Source organism: Bos grunniens, chromosome 1 (assembly GCF_055505025.1).
Source record: "Bos grunniens cultivar Pamir isolate PY7600 chromosome 1, Bosgru_T2T1.0, whole genome shotgun sequence".
Lineage (NCBI taxonomy): Eukaryota > Metazoa > Chordata > Mammalia > Artiodactyla > Bovidae > Bos > Bos grunniens.
The window spans coordinates 112,597,120-112,615,635 of NC_141165.1; the positions used below are offsets into that span (position 1 = coordinate 112,597,120).

An 18,516-nucleotide genomic window follows, 5' to 3' on the forward strand; every position below is an offset into this window, starting at 1 on the left:
GGACACCCCAAACTCAGCAATTTAAACAAGATGAAGAGACAGAGGAATACCCAGCAGATAAAGGAACAGGATAAATGCCCACCAAACCAAACAAAAGAGGAAGAGATAGGGAATCTACCTGATAAAGAATTCCTAATAATGATAGTGAAATTGATCCAAAATCTTGAAATCAAAATGGAATCACAGATAAATAGCCTGGAGACAAGGATTGAGAGGATGCAAGAAAGGTTTAACAAGGACCTAGAAGAAATAAAAAAGAGTCAATACATAATGAATAATGCAATAAATAAAATTAAAAACACTCTAGAGGCAACAAATAGTAGAATAACAGAGGCAGAAGATAGGATTAGTGAATTAGAAGATAGAATGGTAGAAATAAATGAATCAGAGAGGATAAAAGAAAAATGAATTTAAAGAAATGAGGACAATCTCAGAGACCTCCAGGACAATATTAAATGCTACAACATTCGAATCACAGGGGTCCCAGAAGAAGAAGACAAAAAGAAAGACCATGAGAAAATACTTGAGGAGATAATAGTTGAAAACTTCCCTAAAATGGGGAAGGAAATAATCACTCAAGTCCAAGAAACACAGAGAGTCCCAAACAGGATAAACCCAAGGCAAAACACCCCAAGACACATATTAATCAAATTAACAAAGATCAAACACAAAGAACAAATATTAAAAGCAGCAAGGGAAAAACAACAAATAACACACAAGGGAATTCCCATAAGGATAACAGCTGATCTTTCAATAGAAACTCTTCAAGCCAGGAGGGAATGGCAAGACATACTTAAAATGATGAAAGAAAATAACCTACAGCCCAGATTATTGTACCCAGCAAGGATCTCATTCAAATATGAAGGAGAAATCAAAAGCTTTTCAGACAAGCAAAAGCTGAGAGAATTCTGCACCACCAAACCAGCTCTCCAACAAATACTAAAGGATATTCTCTAGACAGGAAACACAAAAATGGTGTATAAATTCAAACCCAAAACAATAAAGTAAATGGCAACAGGATCATACTTATCAGTAATTACCTTAAATGTAAATGGGTTGAATGCCCCAACCAAAAGACAAAGACTGGCTGAATGGATACAAAAACAAGACCCCTATATATGTTGTCTACAAGACACCCACTTCAAAACAGGGGACACATACAGACTGAAAGTGAAGGGCTGGAAAAAGATTTTCCACGCAGATAGGGACCAAAAGAAAGCAAGAGTAGCAATACTCATATCAGATAAAATAGACTTTAAAACAAAGGCTGTGAAAAGAGACAAAGATGATCACTACATAATGATCAAAGGATCAATCCAAGAAGAAGATATAACAATTATAAATATATATGCACTCAACACGGGAGCACCACAATAAGTAAGACAAATGCTAACAAGTATAAAAGGAGAAATTAACAATAACACAATAATAGTGGGAGACTTTAATATCCCACTCACACCTATGGATAGATCAACTAAACAGAAAATTAACAAGGAAACACAAATTTTAAATGATACAATAGACCAGTTAGACCTAATTGATATCTATAGGACATTTCATCCCAAAACAATGAATTTCGCCTTTTTCTCAAGCGCACATGGAACCTTCTCCAGGATAGATCACATCCTGGGCCATAAATCTAGCCTTGGTAAATTCAAAAAAATAGAAATCATTCCAAGCATCTTTTCTGACCACAATGCAGTAAGATTAGATCTCAATTACAGGAGAAAAACTATTAAAAATTTCAACATATGGAGGCTGAACAACACGCTGCTGAATAACCAACAAATCACAGAAGAAATCAAAAAAGAAATCAAAATTTGCATAGAAACGAATGAAAATGAAAACACAACAACCCAAAACCTGTGGGACACTGTAAAAGCAGTCCTAAGGGGAAAGTTCATAGCAATACAGGCATACCTCAAGAAACAAGAAAAAAGTCAAATAAATAACCTAACTCTACACCTAAAGCAACTAGAAAAGGAAGAAATGAAGAACCCCAGGGTTAGTAGAAGGAAAGAAATCTTAAAAATTAGGGCAGAAATAAATGCAAAAGAAACAAAAGAGACCATAGCAAAATTCAACAAAGCCAAAAGCTGGTTCTTTGAAAGGATAAATAAAATTGACAAACCATTAGCCAGACTCATCAAGAAACAAAGGGAGAAAAATCAAATCAATAAAATTAGAAATGAAAATGGAGAGATCACAACAGACAACACAGAAATACAAAGGATCATAAGAGACTACTATCAACAATTATATGCCAATAAAATGGACAACGTGGAAGAAATGGACAAATTCTTAGAAAAGTACAACTTTCCAAAACTGGACCAGGAAGAAATAGAAAATCTTAACAGACCCATCACAAGCACGGAAATTGAAACTGTAATCAAAAATCTTCCAGCAAACAAAAGCCCAGGTCCAGATGGCTTCACAGCTGAATTCTACCAAAAATTTAGAGAAGAGCTAACACCTATCCTACTCAAACTCTTCCAGAAAATTGCAGAGGAAGGTAAACTTCCAAACTCATTCTATGAGGCCACCATCACCCTAATACCAAAACCTGACAAAGATCCCACAAAAAAAGAAAACTACAGGCCAATATCACTGATGAACATAGATGCAAAAATCCTTAACAAAATTCTAGCAATCAGAATCCAACAACACATTAAAAAGATCATACACCATAACCAAGTGGGCTTTATCCCAGGGATGCAAGGATTCTTCAATATCCACAAATCAATCAATGTAATACACCACATTAACAAATTGAAAAATAAAAACCATATGATTATCTCAATAGATGCAGAGAAAGCCTTTGACAAAATTCAACATCCATTTATGATAAAAACTCTCCAGAAAGCAGGAATAGAGGGAACATACCTCAACATAATAAAAGTTATATATGACAAACCCACAGCAAACATTATCCTCAATGGTGAAAAATTGAAAGCATTTCCTCTAAAGTCAGGAACAAGACAAGGGTGCCCATTTTCACCATTACTATTTAACATAGTTTTGGAAGTTCTGGCCACAGCAGTCAGAGCAGAAAAAGAAATAAAAGGAATCCAAATTGGAAAAGAAGAAGTAAAACTCTCCCTGTTTGCAGATGACATGATCCTCTACATAGAAAACCCTAAAGACTCCACCAGAAAATTACTAGAACTAATCAATGATTATAGTAAAGTTGCAGGATACAAAATCAACACACAGAAATCCCTTGCATTCCTATACACTAATAATGAGAAAACAGAAAGAGAAATTAAGGAAACAATTCCATTCACCATTGCAATGGAAAGAATAAAATACTTAGGAATATATCTACCTAAAGAAACTAAAGACCTATATATAGAAAACTATAAAACTATAAAACACTGGTGAAAGAAATCAAAGAGGACACTAATAGATGTAGAAATATACCTTGTTCATGGATTGGAAGAATCAATATAGTGAAAATGAGTATACTACCCAAAGCAATTTATAGATTCAATGCAATCCCTATCAAGCTACCAATGGTATTCTTCACAGAGCTAGAACAAATAATTTCACAATTTGTATGGAAATGCAAAAAACCTCGAATAGCCAAAGCGATCTTGAGAAAGAAGAATGGAACTGGAGGAATCAACCTACCTGACTTCAGGCTCTACTACAAAGCCACAGTTATCAAGACAGTATGGTACTGGCACAAAGACAGAAATATAGATCAATGGAACAAAATAGAAAGCCCAGAGATATATCCACGCACCTATGGACACCTTATCTTTGACAAAGGAGGCAAGAATATACAATGGATTAAAGACAATCTCTTTAACAAGTGGTGCTGGGAAAACTGGTCAACCACTTGTAAAAGAATGAAACTAGAACACTTCCTAACACCATACACAAAAATAAACTCAAAATGGATTAAAGATCTCAATGTAAGACCAGAAACTATAAAACTCCTAGAGGAGAACACAGGCAAAACACTCTCTGACATACATCACAGCAGGATCCTCTATGACCCATCTCCCAGAATATTGGAAATAAAAGCAAAAATAAACAAATCAGACCTAATTAAACTTAAAAGCTTCTGCACAACAAAGGAAACTATTAGCAAGGTGAAAAGACAGCCTTCAGAATGGGAGAAAATAATAGCAAATGAAGCAACGGACAAACAACTAATCTCAAAAATATACAAGCAACTCCTAACGTTCAAATCCAGAAAAATAAATGACCCAATCAAAAAATGGGCCAAAGAACTAAAGAGACATTTCTCCAAAGAAGACATACAGATGGCTAACAAACACATGAAAAGATGCTCAACATCACTCATTATCAGAGAAATGCAAATCAAAACCACTATGAGGTACCATTTCATGCTAGTCAGAATGGCTGCAATCCTAAAGTCTACAAGCAATAAATGCTAGAAAGGGTGTGAAGAAAAGGGAACCTTCTTACACTGTTGGTGGGAATGCAAACTAGTACAGCCACTATGGAGAACAGCGTGGAGATTCCTTAAGAATCTGGAAATAGAAGTGTCTTATGATCCAGCAATCCCACTGCTGGGCATACACACCGAGGAAACCAGAAGGGAAAGAGACACGTGTACCCCAATGTTCATCGCAGCACTGTTTATAATAGCCAGGACATGGAAGCAACCTAGATGTCCATCAGCAGATGAATGGATAAGAAAGCTGTGGTACATATACACAATGGAGTATTACTCAGCCATTAAAAAGAATACATTTGAATCAGTTCTAATGAGGTGGATGAAACTGGAGCCTATTATACAGAGTGAAGTAAGCCAGAAAGAAAAACACCAATACAGTATACTAATGCATATATATGGAATTTAGAAAGATGGTAACAATAACCCTGTGTACGAGACAGCAAAAGAGACACTGATGTACAGAACAGTCTTTTGGACTCCGTGGGAGACGGAGAGGGTGGGAAGATTTGGAAGAATGGCATTGAAACATGTATAATATCATGTATGAAACGAGTCGCCAGTCCAGGTTCGATGCACGATACTGGATGCTTGCGGCTGGTGCACTGGGACAACCCAGAGGGATGGTATGGGGAGGGAGGAGGGAGGAGGGTTCAGGATGGGGAACGCATGTATACATGTGGCGGATTCATTTCGATATTTGGCAAAACTAATACAATATTGCAAAGTTTAAAAATAAAAATTAAAAAAAATAAAATAAAAAGAGTCGAAGAGCTTGACTTTACCCCTACATCCAGAGAAATCTCTAATTTCCTTTTAGTTCCCCTGGAGCCAAATAACCAACCAGCATGCCTACCCCAGACTTGGAGTCCACAGAGCTACAGCCCAGCTCTGCTCAGTCTGGGAATGTCTAGTCTCGTCTATTTCTATTCTATTCACTGGGGGCTTGCCCTATTTTTGTTTGTGGTGTTTAGTTTGCAACTGTGTATTTTTAAACTCTCTTACTTTCATTTACTTTTCTATTCTTTTAATTTACTTTTTATTTTATAGGTATTTTTGATAGTTTATGTGTCATTGTTACATATTTGAAGCAGAGGCAATACACTGAGGCATAAACTCACTGTGTCATCTTGATCTGAAATTATCACTATTAAGTTGTTTAATTTTATTTTTAGTTTTGAATCAGCAATACCAGAACATAGTAAAATATTCCAATCAAGAGATATAGAATGCATAATCACATCTTACATGCCATTCTATTTAGCTTGCCAACTGATGGTAAATAATCTCACAATACAACATCTATATACCAAATGGTTAAATTCACTGATTATCAAATTATACCATGATAAGGTATTTGTTATTTTTTCCAAATCATTTTACCTTCAAAAAACCCCTGAATCTCAGACCCTATTTACTAGCCTGTGCTCCAACAACCTTTCTACTCCCCCACAAGCTTAAATATCACATCTTTCCTAGCCCCCGTTTGACCATGATGTTTCTCTGAGTCTACCAGAGCTTACTTATCAATCTTCACTGAAATGCAAATCCCTGGAAGAACCTCATCATCCCAAATCCCTGCACTTTAGTGACTAAAAACCTCCTCTAAGAAATCTTCTGTGATTAAACCACATTCACCTTTTATTCCAGACTTTCCTTATATTCATGAATGTATGTTCAGACAGAGGATGAGATGGTTGGATGGCGTCACCAACTCAGTGGATATGAATTTGAGTAAACTCCAGGAGTTGATGATGGACAGGGAGGCCTGGTGTGCTGCAGTCCATGGGGTCACAAAGAGTCGGACATGACTGACCGAACTGAACTGAACTGATAAAGTATATGTTCACTGATTGGAATATATGTTTTCAACAACACTCCAAGGTTAGGGAGTCAACAATAAAAGTGCCTGGGATTTGGAGTCAGACAGACCCACATTTAGATCCTAGTTCCACTACTGTGTGATCCTGAGCAAGTAACCTGCTCTCTCTGAGTCTCTTTATCAGTTAGTTGGGGATGATAATATCTAACTTCCAAGTTGTCGTGAAGACAAAATGAAAATGAAACAATGTGTATGTAAAAGTCATGTCCAGGGGCCGGCACATACTTATTCCTCAATAGATAATAATTCCCTTCCTTTCCTGCCTTCCTTATGTTTCTCGAGCTTATTACCCATTAGGCTTTAAGTGACTTTAGCATCGGGAACTGCTTCCAGCTAAGCACCAGCTCAGAGTTCCTACAAATGGATATTCAGGTGTGTGATGAAGGTGTACACCTCCCACCTCCTTCCCTGCTGCTCTGCCACTATTCTCACCAGGGCTGCTGGGCCCCTCAAAGGCCTGCATTCTCACTACCAGCAGCATATCAGAAGGAAATCTTTGGGTTCCAGGGCACAACACCCACAATCAAAGAGAGAAGGTCATCAGTGCAGACACCAGGCACATTCACTGGAGGCCCCAACTCACCTGCCAGAACCAGCTTCCCTGAAGCAGGAAAAGGCTTGTCCGCAGAAGTTCCACAGTTATCTTGGCCTGTATGAAGAGCTCCATGAAGGTAATCAGGGCTGTCAAACAGATGGCCAAGAACAGAAGATTGTGCACAAAGATGTCCAGCACTTCCCGGCCATGAGTGTGATTGTAGAAAACAAAAGCTGTTGGAGGCAGAAAAAATAGTTTGTCTTTCTCAATGAAACTACTGTTCCTCCCCCATCTCCACACAGCTTTACATTAAGCACACACATTTGTCCAAAATATAAGGTGCCCACTGCTTCCATTAATAATGGAAATCTCTAGCATTTTTGGAGTCATCACTATACCTGTTTACAATGTAATCTTTGAAATCTCCTTTTCCCTTCCCCAGTCTTTATTCTCTTCTCCAATACATCATGACATTTTCAACTAACTAAATTTCAAACCATATTTTATGCAAAAGGATAAATAATAAGCATGATGAAGGCAGGGGAGCAGGAGTTAGGGCAAGTGGACAGATGAATGAAATAGTCTTTCCTTAAGCAATTTAGTCTACTGGAGGCAGCAAATATAAACACAAATCATAAGGGTGCACTGCGATGGGTAGGGCAAGGTTCTCTGGAAGCTCCCAAGAAGTAGTAACTAACTATATTTTTAATCCTATGGACAGATAGTGGCTTCAACTTCATCCTTTTCATTCGGATGTATAGGAAAAGATGTTCATTCAAAATATAGTAACATCTGGAGAGTAGCTTCGGTGTGAATGGATACATGCAGATATGTATGGTTGAGTCCCTTTGCTGTCCACCTGAAACTATCAAAGCATTGTTAATCAACTATACTCCAATATAAAATAAAAAGTTTAAAATAATATAACATCTGAGATAATGAGAATCATGCTGTTGGTGACTGTTGCCCAACTTTTATCTATCACTTGTTCTCAAAGAGCATTTGGCAAAAGCACTTATCTTTAGATGTAGGAGGCAAGGTGGACATTAGAAATGACTGCCTCTTGATAACTGGGGGCTTTTTAGTTCTATGACCAGTCTACCCCTTACATATAAAATGTTGTGGTTCAGTCACTAAGTCGTATCCAACTCTTCTGTGACCCCATGGACTGCAGCCCACCAGGCTCCTCTTCCATGGGATTATCCAGGCAACAATACTGGAGTGTGTTGCCATTTCCTTCTCCATACATATAAAATAAATGAAAACAAAGCATTAAATACTTGTCATCAGTGTTTTCTTATGCAGTAACAGGGAGGCCAACTGAACAAAAAGTGTTAGGACCTCAATTTTATGTGACTGGATTTTTTGGACTCTGTTTATCATGTAATGGTGGAGTTTCATTATATCAATATTAAAAAGGCTACTTCATAGGTATGGGAACTATTCTGCTTTGAGTGGTCTCTTCTTTGGAGGATCTTCATGCTTTACTAACCCCAGAGAAGGAAATGGCAACCCACTTCAATATTCTTGCCTGGGAAATCTCATGGACAGAGAAGCCTGATGGATTTCAGTCCATGGGATCACAAAGAGTTGGACACAACTGAGTGACTAAAAAACAACAACAACAACGCTTCACTACTCTGAGCTAGTTTGTTGTGTTAAAAATGGAAATAATGATCATCTCCAGGATAAACCTGAGATAAATGAGCATAGCAGGTGGTTCTTTAAGGTAGATGTGAAATTTGAATACGATACCTGAATATTGTGCTTGTCCAGTTTTACTAAATAAGTTAGTAGGGAAGGGAAATCTTTGGCATCCTGTCTAGGACACCTCAATAGCTTACCATGACCCAGACAGCTGGCCTATAGGTCAAGGCTGTACCAGGACACCAAAGGAAAGGTGCCCTTTATTGTTGTAAAGGGCTAGACAAATGTCCAATAATAATGAAAGATAAATGAAAACACTCATACTTACCCTCCACAAATAAGGCATTTAATAGCATTAACTTGCTAAAGGAGGGAGGAAGTGACCTGATGGAACATAAGATGTTTGTCACACCCAGCAGCCCAAAGAAGAGGTATATGGTAAAATGATGCCAGTCTAGGAGTCTGACCCATTGATTCTCTTTGTAGTTGTATAAGATCAAGTGCGGTCCTCCAGGAATAAACTGTCCTGAAAGTATGCCTGCAGAGGGATAAATCACACTTTAAGCCATCTTTCCACAGCTTTACTGAAAACTGAAGATGCAGAAGGATCAGCCTACAGCTTAGCCCAATATATTGTCTTTTTATGGCACTGATTCTTCTTTCTGGGCCATTACCTAACAGCTGAGCACTGGTTCTTTAGACTGGTTTAGAGCTTAAAAGACTGGTTTAGATAATCCCTTTTAGTCAAAGATAGCCAATTCTGTCAAACAGCTATGTCAGATCTTCAAAGCTAATGGACTTAGTTCCACTGAGTTCCCCGATCAGTTACACTGACAGACTAAGTTCCTATTTTAATCTAATGACTAGATAAATCCTGAGTAATTTTGGATTTAGATTTGTGAGACCAATCCTATAGCATCTGATTACTTCCTTCTTACACAGTACGTCTTTGGGTCGGGAGTTGTGCTTGGTTCAGGATTAAAATGCTAGAGTTCAGCTTCTCCCCAATTAAGGATAACCAAATACAACTGAGCAACTGAACCGAACTGTTAGAAAACCAGGCTTGAACTGAATTGCTACATGATCAAGCAATAAAAAACAGAAATACAATTAGAATACGTATTCAGATGTATTTGAATAAAAAATTTGTTTTAGTAATCTCTTGTTTTGATATTCAGTCTTCTCTTTGCATGTGAAAATACACCAAGAAAGCAAACAGAACACAGAAAAGGATCACTCACCGATTAAAGCCATTCCAACTAGTACAATTCCCTCCAACATTTCCATTCGACAGAATAATGCTTTGGGATCGAAGTAGGAAGTCTGCTTCTGGTTTTTGAAGGCATATTTCAGAACGCACTTTGTAGTCCACCAAATCCCCAATGTAATTAAGAAGACGCCAGGGAGAATATGGCCTTTGAAATCCCCCATGACTACCAAAATAAGAACATAGAGAAGATGAAGGCATTTCATTTCCAGAACTTGGCCTAAATGTCACTTTTTCTGTAAAGTATACTATCTCTGATAATGGTAGATATACCACTGAGTCAGAGGATCCAGTATTACTGATGACAGTAGTAGACCTATTACAATATCAACAATACCAGCAAGTAGAAAAATCCACATTTGTTGAACACTTACCTTTGTCTAGGCACTGTGTCAAGTGGTTTACATGTAATCTCTAACGTAATATTCACAACATACGCATAAATCAAGGGTTAAATCACATTTTCAATTGGCATACAAGTATAGGAAGTGAAATGACTTACCCAAACCTCACAACTATTGGGAAAAAAAAAAAAAACTTCATTGTTTTTAACAGAGAACTGAAAAGATCTTTGAAAAATGATAGTGTGTACTCAACCAACACATTTTAAATATATTTGAAAGAAAGTAACATGAAAGTTTTATCTTTATGTTTAAAACTTGAAGTGATATAAAATTGCCTACAAGAATTTTTAAACAGGTAATTTCAAAGTATCAAACACCAAGAGTGTGGAAAAGATCATTAGTACTTATCAAATATCTGTGTACTCTTCCACACTTTTCCCAGCCACTTCACCATTTGATCAGAATCACATTTCCAGTTCTGAGCAGTGGACTGTGGCATTTGTCACTTCCAGGGTGAGTCAGTTAAGAATCTACATGCTTCCTTTAACTCACTTTTCCCCTGCCTTGGCAACCTGGGCATAGCATATCTACAAGATAGAAGACAATCAAACAGCCTGCATCAGATTTCTACAAGAAACAACCCTTTATTAGGTTAAGTCATTTAAATGTTGAGGTTTAATAGCTTAATCAAGCAGATCCAAAGGGATACCAAGCTAAAACATACTGCAAATTCTGTTCATTCCATTGCTACATGATTGACCAATAAAAATCACACATATCCTCCTTTTTGGTCAGCACTATATAAAACTATTGCATTCATCTAACACGCTAAAAGTAATGCTCAAAATTCTCCAAGCTAGCCTTCAACAGAAAAAGAAACAAGAACTTCCAGATGTTCAAGCTGGGATTAGAAAAGGCAGGGGAGAAGGCAATGGCACCCCACTCCAGTACTGTTGCCTGGAAAATCCCATGGATGGAGGAGCCCCTGGTAGGCTGCAGTCCATGGGGTCGCTAAGAGTCAGACACAACTGAGCGACTTCACTTTCACTTTCCACTTTCATGCATTGGAGAAGGAAATGGCAACCCACTCCAGTGTTCTTGCCTGGAGAATCCCATGGACAGAGAAGCCTGGTAGGCTGCAGTCCATGGGGTCTCACAGAGTTGGACATGACTGAAGCGACTGAGCAACAGCAGCAGCAGCAGAAAAGGCAGAGGAACCACAGATCAAATTGTCAACATTCGTTGGATCAGAGAAAAAGAAAGAGAATACAAGAAAAACATCTATTTCTGCTTCATTGACTATGCTAAAGCCTTTGACTGTGTGGATCACAATAACCTATGGAAAATTCTGAAAGAGATGGGAATACCAGACCACCTGACCTGCCTCCTAAGAAATCTGTATGCACTATAAGAAGCAACAGTTAGAATTGGACATGGAACAACAGACTGGTTCCAAATCAGGAAAGGAGTATGTCAAGGCTGTATATTGTCACCCTGCCTATTTAATTTATATTCAAAGTATATCATGCAAAATGCTGGGCTGGATGAAGCATAAGCTGGAATGAAGATTCAGTTCAGTTCAGTCACTCAGTTGTGTCCAACTCTCTGTGAGCCCATGGACTGCAGTACGCCAGGCTTCCCTGTCCATCACAAACTTCCAGAGCTTACTCAAACTCATGTCCATTGAGTCAGTGATGTCATCCCCTTCTCCTCCCACCTTCACTCTTTCCCAGAATCAGGGTCTTTTCAAATGAGTCAGTTCTTCCCATCAGGTGGCCAAAGTATTGGAGTTTCAGTTTCAGTACCAGTCCTTCCAATGAATATTCAGGACTGATTTCCTTTAGGATTGACTACTTGGATCTCCTTGCAGTCCAAGAGACTCTCAAGAGTCTTCTCCAACACCACAGTTCAAAAGCATCAATTCTTCAGTACTCAGCTTTCTTTATAGTCCAACTCTCACATCCATACATGACTTACTGAAAAAACTAAAACTGTGTCTAGATGGACTTTTGTTGGCAAAGTAATGTCTCTGCTTTTGAATATGCTATCTAGGTTGGTCATAACTTTCCTTCCAAGGAGCAAGCATCTTTTAATTACATGGCTGCAGTCACCATCTGCAGTGATTTTGGAGCCCCCCAAAGTAAACTCTGTCACTGTTTCCATTGTTTCCCCATCTACTTACCATGAAGTGATGGGACCAGATGCCGTGATCTGTTTTCTTAACATTGTTTTAAGCCAACTTTTCACTCTCCTCTTTCACTTTCATCAAGAGGCTCTTTAGTTCTTCTTCACTTTCTGCCATAGGAGTGGTATCAGCTGCATATCTGAGGTTATTGGTATTTCTCCCAGCAAACTTGATTCTAGCTTTGCTTCATCCAGCCTGGCATTTCTCATGATGTACTCTGCATATAAGTTAAATAAGCAGGGTGACAATATACAGCCTTGACGTACTCCTTTCCCAATTTGGAACCAGTCCATTGCTGGCAAATGGACTGGAACTGGACCAGTCCATGTCCAGTTCTAACTGTTGCTTCTTGACCTGCATACACATTTCTCAGGAGGCAGGTAAGGTGGTCTGGTGTTCCCATCTCTTTCAGAATTTTCCACAGTTCTTTGTGAACCACAGAGTCAAAGGCTTTGGTGTAGTCAATAAAGCAGAAATAAATGTTTTTCTGGAACTCTCATGCTTTTTTGATGATCCAACGGATGTTGGCAACTTGATCTCTGGTTCTTCTGCCTTTTCTAAATCCAGCTTGAACATCTGGAAGTTCACATTTCACCTATGTTGAAGCCCAGCACAGAGAATTTTGAGCATTACTTTTCTAGTGTAAGATGTGTGCAACTGTGTGGTAGTTTGAACATTCTTTGGCATTGCCTTTCTTTGGGATTGGAATGAAAACTGACCTTTTCCACTCCTGTGGCCACTGCTGAGTTTTCCAAATTTGCTGGCATATTGAGTGCAGCACTTTCATAGCATCATCTTTTAGGATCTGAAATAGCTCAACTGGAATTCCATCACTTCCACTAGCTTTGTTCATAGTGATGCTTTCTAAGGCCCACTTGACCTCGCATTCCAGGATGTCTGGCTCTAGGTGAGTGATCACACCATTGTGATTATCTGGGTCATAAAGATCTTTTTTGTGTAGTTCTTCTGTGTATTCTTGCCACCTCTTCTTAATATCTTCTGCTTCTGTTAGGTCCATAACATTTCTGTCCTTTACTGAGCCCATCTTTGCATAAAATGTTCCCCTGGTTTCTCCAATTTTCTTTTTTTTCTCTCTCCTTTTTTTTTTTTTTTCCTCCAATTTTCTTAACGAGATCTCTAGTCTTCCCATTCTTTTGTTTTCCTCTATTTCTTTACACTGATCACTGAGGAAGGCTTTCTTATGTCTCCTTGCTATTCTTTGGAACCCAGCATTCAAATGGGTATATCTTTCCTTTTCTCCTTTGCCTTTAGCGTCTCTTCTTTTCTCAGCTATTTCTAAGGCCTCCTCAGACAACCATTTTGCCTTTTTGCATTTCTTTTTCTTGGGGATGGTCTTGATCACTCCCTCCTGTACAATGTCATGAGCCTCCGTTCATAATTCTTCAGGCACTCTGTCTATCAGATCTAATCTTTTGAATCTATTTCTCACTTCCATTGTATAATCATAAGGGATTTGATTTCGGTCATACCTGAATGGTCTAGTGGTGTTCCCTACTTTCTTCAATTCAAGTCTGAATTTGGCAATAAGGAGTTCATGATCTGAGCCATAATCAGTCAGCTCCCTGTCTTGTTTTTGCTGACTGTGTATAGTTTCTCTATCTTCAGCCACAAAGAATATAATCAGTCTGAATTCAGTATTGACCATCTGATGATGTCCATGTGTAGAGTCTTCTCTTGTGTTGTTGAAAGAGAGTGTTTGCTATGATCACTGCATTCTCTTGGCAAAACTCTATTAACCTTTGCCCTGATTCATTCTGTACTCCAAGACCAAGTTTGCCTGTTACTCCAGGTATTTCTTGACTTCCTACTTTTTTCCAGTCCCCTGTAATGAAAAGGACATCTCTTTTGGGTGTTAGTTCTAAAAGGTCTTGTAGGTCTACATAGAATCATTCAACTTCTTCAGCATTACTGGTTGGGGAGTAGATTTGGATTACTATGATATTGAATGGTTTGCCTTGGAAACGAACAGAGATCATTCTGTCTTTTTTGACATCACATCCAGGTACTGCATTTCAGACTCTTTTGTTGACTATGATGGCTACTCCATTTCTTGTAAGGGATTCTTGCTCACAGTAGTAGATATAATGGTCATCTGAGTTAAATTCACCCATTCTGGTCCATTTTAGTTTGCTGATTCCTAGAATGTTGATGTTCACTCTTGCCATCTCCTGTTTGACCACTACCAATTTGCCTTGATTCACGGACCTAACATTCCAGGTTCCTATGCAGGCTTTACTTCCATCACCAGTCATATTCACAACTGGGTATTGTTTTTGCTTTGGCTCCATCTCTTCATACTTTCTGGAGTTATTTCTCCATTGATCTCCAGCAGCATATTTGGCACCTACTGACCTGGGGAGTTCATCTTTCAGTGTCCTATCTTTTTGTCTTTTCATTCTGTTCATGCCGGGAGAAATAATAATATCCTCACATATGCTGATGACACCACTCTTATGGCAGAAAGCAAAAAAGAACCAAAGAGCCTCTTGATGAAAGTGAAAGAGGAGAGTGAAAAACTTTGCCTAAAACTCAAGATTCAAAAACTAAGATCATGGCATTCAATCCCATCATTTCATAGCAAACAGATGGAGAAACAATGGAAACAGTGAAGGTCTTTATTTTCTTGGGCTCCAAAATCACTGTGGACAATGACTGCAGCCATGAAATTAAAAGATGCTTGCTCCTTGGAGAAAAGCTATGACAAACACAGACAGCATATTAAAATGCAGAAACATTACTTTGCTGACAAAGGTCCATCTAGTCAAAGCTATGGTTTTTCCAGTAGTCATGTATGGATGTGAGAGTTGGACCATAAAGAAAGGTGAGCACCAAAGAATTGATGCTTTTGAACTGTGATGTTGGAGAAGACTCTGGAGAGTCCCTTGGACTGCAAGGAAATCCAACCAGTCCATCCTAAAGGAAATCAGTCCTGAATATTCATTGGAAGGACTGATGCTGAAGCTCCAATACTTTGGCCACCTGATGCAAAGAACTGACTCATTGGGAAAGACCCTGATTCTGGGAAAGATTTAAGACAGGAGAAGAAGGGGATGACAGAGGATGAGATGGCTGGATGGCTTCACTGACTCAATGGACATGAGTTTAAGCAAGCTCCAGGAGTTGGTGAAGGACAGGGAAGCCTGGCGTGTTTCAGTCCATGGAGTGGCAAAGGGTCTGACATGATGAGTGACTAAACTGAATTGATTGAAAACCAGGCTTGAACTGTATTGCTACATGATCAAGCAATAAAAAACAAAAATATCCTCCTTTTTTGGTCAGTGCTATAGAAAATCAGAGTCTTCCCTAGTGGCTCAGACAGTAAAAAGTCTGCCTACAAATTGGGATACCTAGGTTTGATCCCTGGGTGGGGAAGATCCCCTGGAGAAGGCAACGGCAATCTACTCCAGTATTCTTGCCTGGAAAATCCCATGGATGGAGGAGCTTGGTGGGCCCCAGTCCATGGGGTGGCAAAGGATCAGACACAACTGAGTGACTAACACACTCATAGAAAATCAGTCTTTAGTTATATGAGTTTTGAATTACATGAGCACCCTTTTGTTCAAAGATATTGTATCATCTACAGAATAACAAAGAGAGTGTTCAGAATAACCCCTGTGGATCTTACAGTGGGCCAGTGCAGGAAAACTCACGAAAGGGGATTCCAGGATTCCCTTCAGCTCAGCAGGGGTGGGTGAGGGACCTCTCAATTCAGGGAAAATCCCTTTGAGTTACTTCCACATCCTTCTGACAGAACTGTGAAGTTTCAAAGATGAACTATGAAGCTCACTCAAACACTAAAAGGCTCTTAAATCTCCAGCTGAGACCCCAGATAGACATTGTAGCAACCCCAGAATCATCCATACCATCCTAGAGACTCTGCCTCAGCGTATCACAAAGTGCCAAATGCAGCTTCTTGTCCAGACTGACTCTAATGAGGGGTGTGACCTGGATGAGGTCCCTTAAGCTCTCTGAGCCTTGGTCCTTAATAAAGAAGGACATGGCTCCCTGACACCTGGAGTTCCTTCCTGCTCTAACAGATTCACTGATTCATTATCCTAACCACCATCTTTATCACAGTGTTACTGAGTCCTCTTGTATGTCATGGCTTAGACAATCACATGAGATTGAAATATACTTCTATGTGGGATTGAGAAGTACACCTAGACTCTAAATATTTTTAACTTTTCTGAAAAAGAATCTGATATATTCTAAAAGAAGCTTAAATTTTACATTCTTTGGTACAGGGAATCCACTTCCAGGAATTTACCCTAAACATCTAACCAGAAATCAGGAACCAAATTACAAGCAATATACATGTCTGAAATTAATAAATAGGGGATATATTTACTTTAAAGAAAAAAAAAAGGTTGTTTTTAAAACTGAGAAGAGGGGACTTTAGATTCAGATTGACTAGAGATGAATCTTAACTTTACTGTTTAACAGTTCCATGACTTTGGGAAAGTTATTTAACCTCTCAGGGTTTTAGCTTTCCCTCTGTAAAATAAAACAAAGTTTCAACCTTATAAAATTAAAATGAGTTGTTCCAAAGCAAATAACCCACAGTATTATTAAATGAGCTCCGGCTATACTCAACATCACAAACTATGAAAGTAAAACCAAATGACAAATTCTACTTGTATACCAATTGCAGAAAAGCAAGAAGCACCTATACAATTCACTTAGCACTCATTCATGTACTGCCTGTAACATTGCTCCTGCTGTTGACTTAGAGAGTTACTAGCGACTGCAATTTGGAGAAGGCAATGGCACCCCACTCCAGTACTCTTGCCTGGAAAATCCCATGGACGGAGGAGCCTGGTAGGCTGCAGTCCATGGAACGCAAAGAGTCAGACACGACCGAGCGACTTCACTTTCACTTTTCCCTTTCATGCATTGGAGAAGGAAATGGCAACCCACTCCAGTGTTCTTGCCTGGAGAATCCCAGGGACAGGGGAGCCTCGTGGGCTGCCGTCTATGGGGTTGCACACGACTCAAGCGACTTAGCAGCAGCAGCAGCGGCGACTGCAATTAGAGAATAAGCTCCTTGAAAGCAGGAACCATAAATCTACTCTTCCATTCCCCCCTGGACCTGTACAGTGCACTATATACTGGGAAGTTGTAAGTTAAGAGTAAAGAAGTCCTTCCTGTAACACAGGATCACATATTTACTCAACACCACCATTAAACTTGGGGCTTCCCTTGTAGCTCAGTCGGTAAAGGATGTGCCTGCAGTGCAGGAGACCTGTGTTCGATTCCTGGGTTGGGAAGATGCCCTGGAGAAGGAAATCACAACCCACTCCAGTATCCTTGCCTGGAAAAGCTCATGGACAGAGGAGCCTGGTGGGCTGCAGTCCATGGGGTCGCAAAGAGTTGGACACGACTGAGTGACTAACACTAACTAACACCATTAAACTAATTATCTAATTTACCACCCAATACCAGAAAATAATTTTCCTCCAGTTACCACCATTCACCGGCTTGCTCAAACCCAAAATACGCAGGTCATCCTAGAGTCCATCTATGTCCCTGAAAACTAGTTGATTATCGAGATTTACTGCTTCTGCTTTTCTATGTGAACCCTCTCCTGCCCCAAACTAGGCTGACTTCCCTTAGCCTCTTGAATTTTTCTGCTTGGTGAATCTGCCCTGCTGGCCCAGACAGGAGATGCTAATACCTTCTCCAAGTATTGAGTTCTTACTTTACTGAATTCTTTCTGTAATTAGTCACTGGAAGTTGGCCTTCTTCATTAGTCTCTATATTTGTTACTATATTGTGAGTGCCTGTGAGGCAGGCAATTGAGGCCTCTCAGAGGTTAAATGCCTATACCATCCTTATTTATTTTTTTAGGCTTCTGGTACATGGGGGAAAGGGAAAGAAAATTCCAAAACAGGTTACCAAAACTGGCTGCTTTTAAGTGTTTACATTTCCCTAGTAAATACTTTGAATCCACACATAAAATGTATTGCCTATTTTGGTAATAACATGAAAACTTCTGAATTGTACAGCTCTAGGCCAAATCCACCTCTATGACCAGCTAACAGATTACCACACCCCCAAAGGCTTGAACACACCAGTGTATCTCAGAACAGCCCCTGGGATGTGATAGGGTGGCAATGAGGAATAGTTGAAAGATTTTGAGATGATTGGAATGGGGTGAGAAATTACTTCTTTTCCTATGTCAGCTTTAGATCTTCTGTATCTGTAGCCTT

General features: G+C 39.2%; 1 protein-coding gene across 8 annotated transcripts in view; it reads right to left on the reverse strand.

Annotated features, from left to right (window-relative positions):
- The window catches only part of LOC147380090 (transmembrane protein 45A-like), a 90,550-nt gene that overhangs the window by 26,802 nt on the left and 45,232 nt on the right, over positions 1–18,516 (reverse strand). For 7 of the 8 annotated variants that reach the window (XM_086409998.1, XM_086409987.1, XM_086409977.1 and 4 more), the window contains exons 2-4: positions 9,732–9,923; positions 8,819–9,028; positions 6,892–7,076 (exon numbers count right to left, since the gene is read on the reverse strand). In XM_086409998.1, the coding sequence (XP_086266124.1) occupies positions 6,892–7,076; positions 8,819–9,028; positions 9,732–9,923 (587 nt within the window). Of the gene's footprint in view, positions 1–6,891; positions 7,077–8,818; positions 9,029–9,731; positions 9,924–10,653; positions 10,689–18,516 lie in introns of those variants that run through there. The other variant, XM_086409944.1, reaches the window with a different exon arrangement.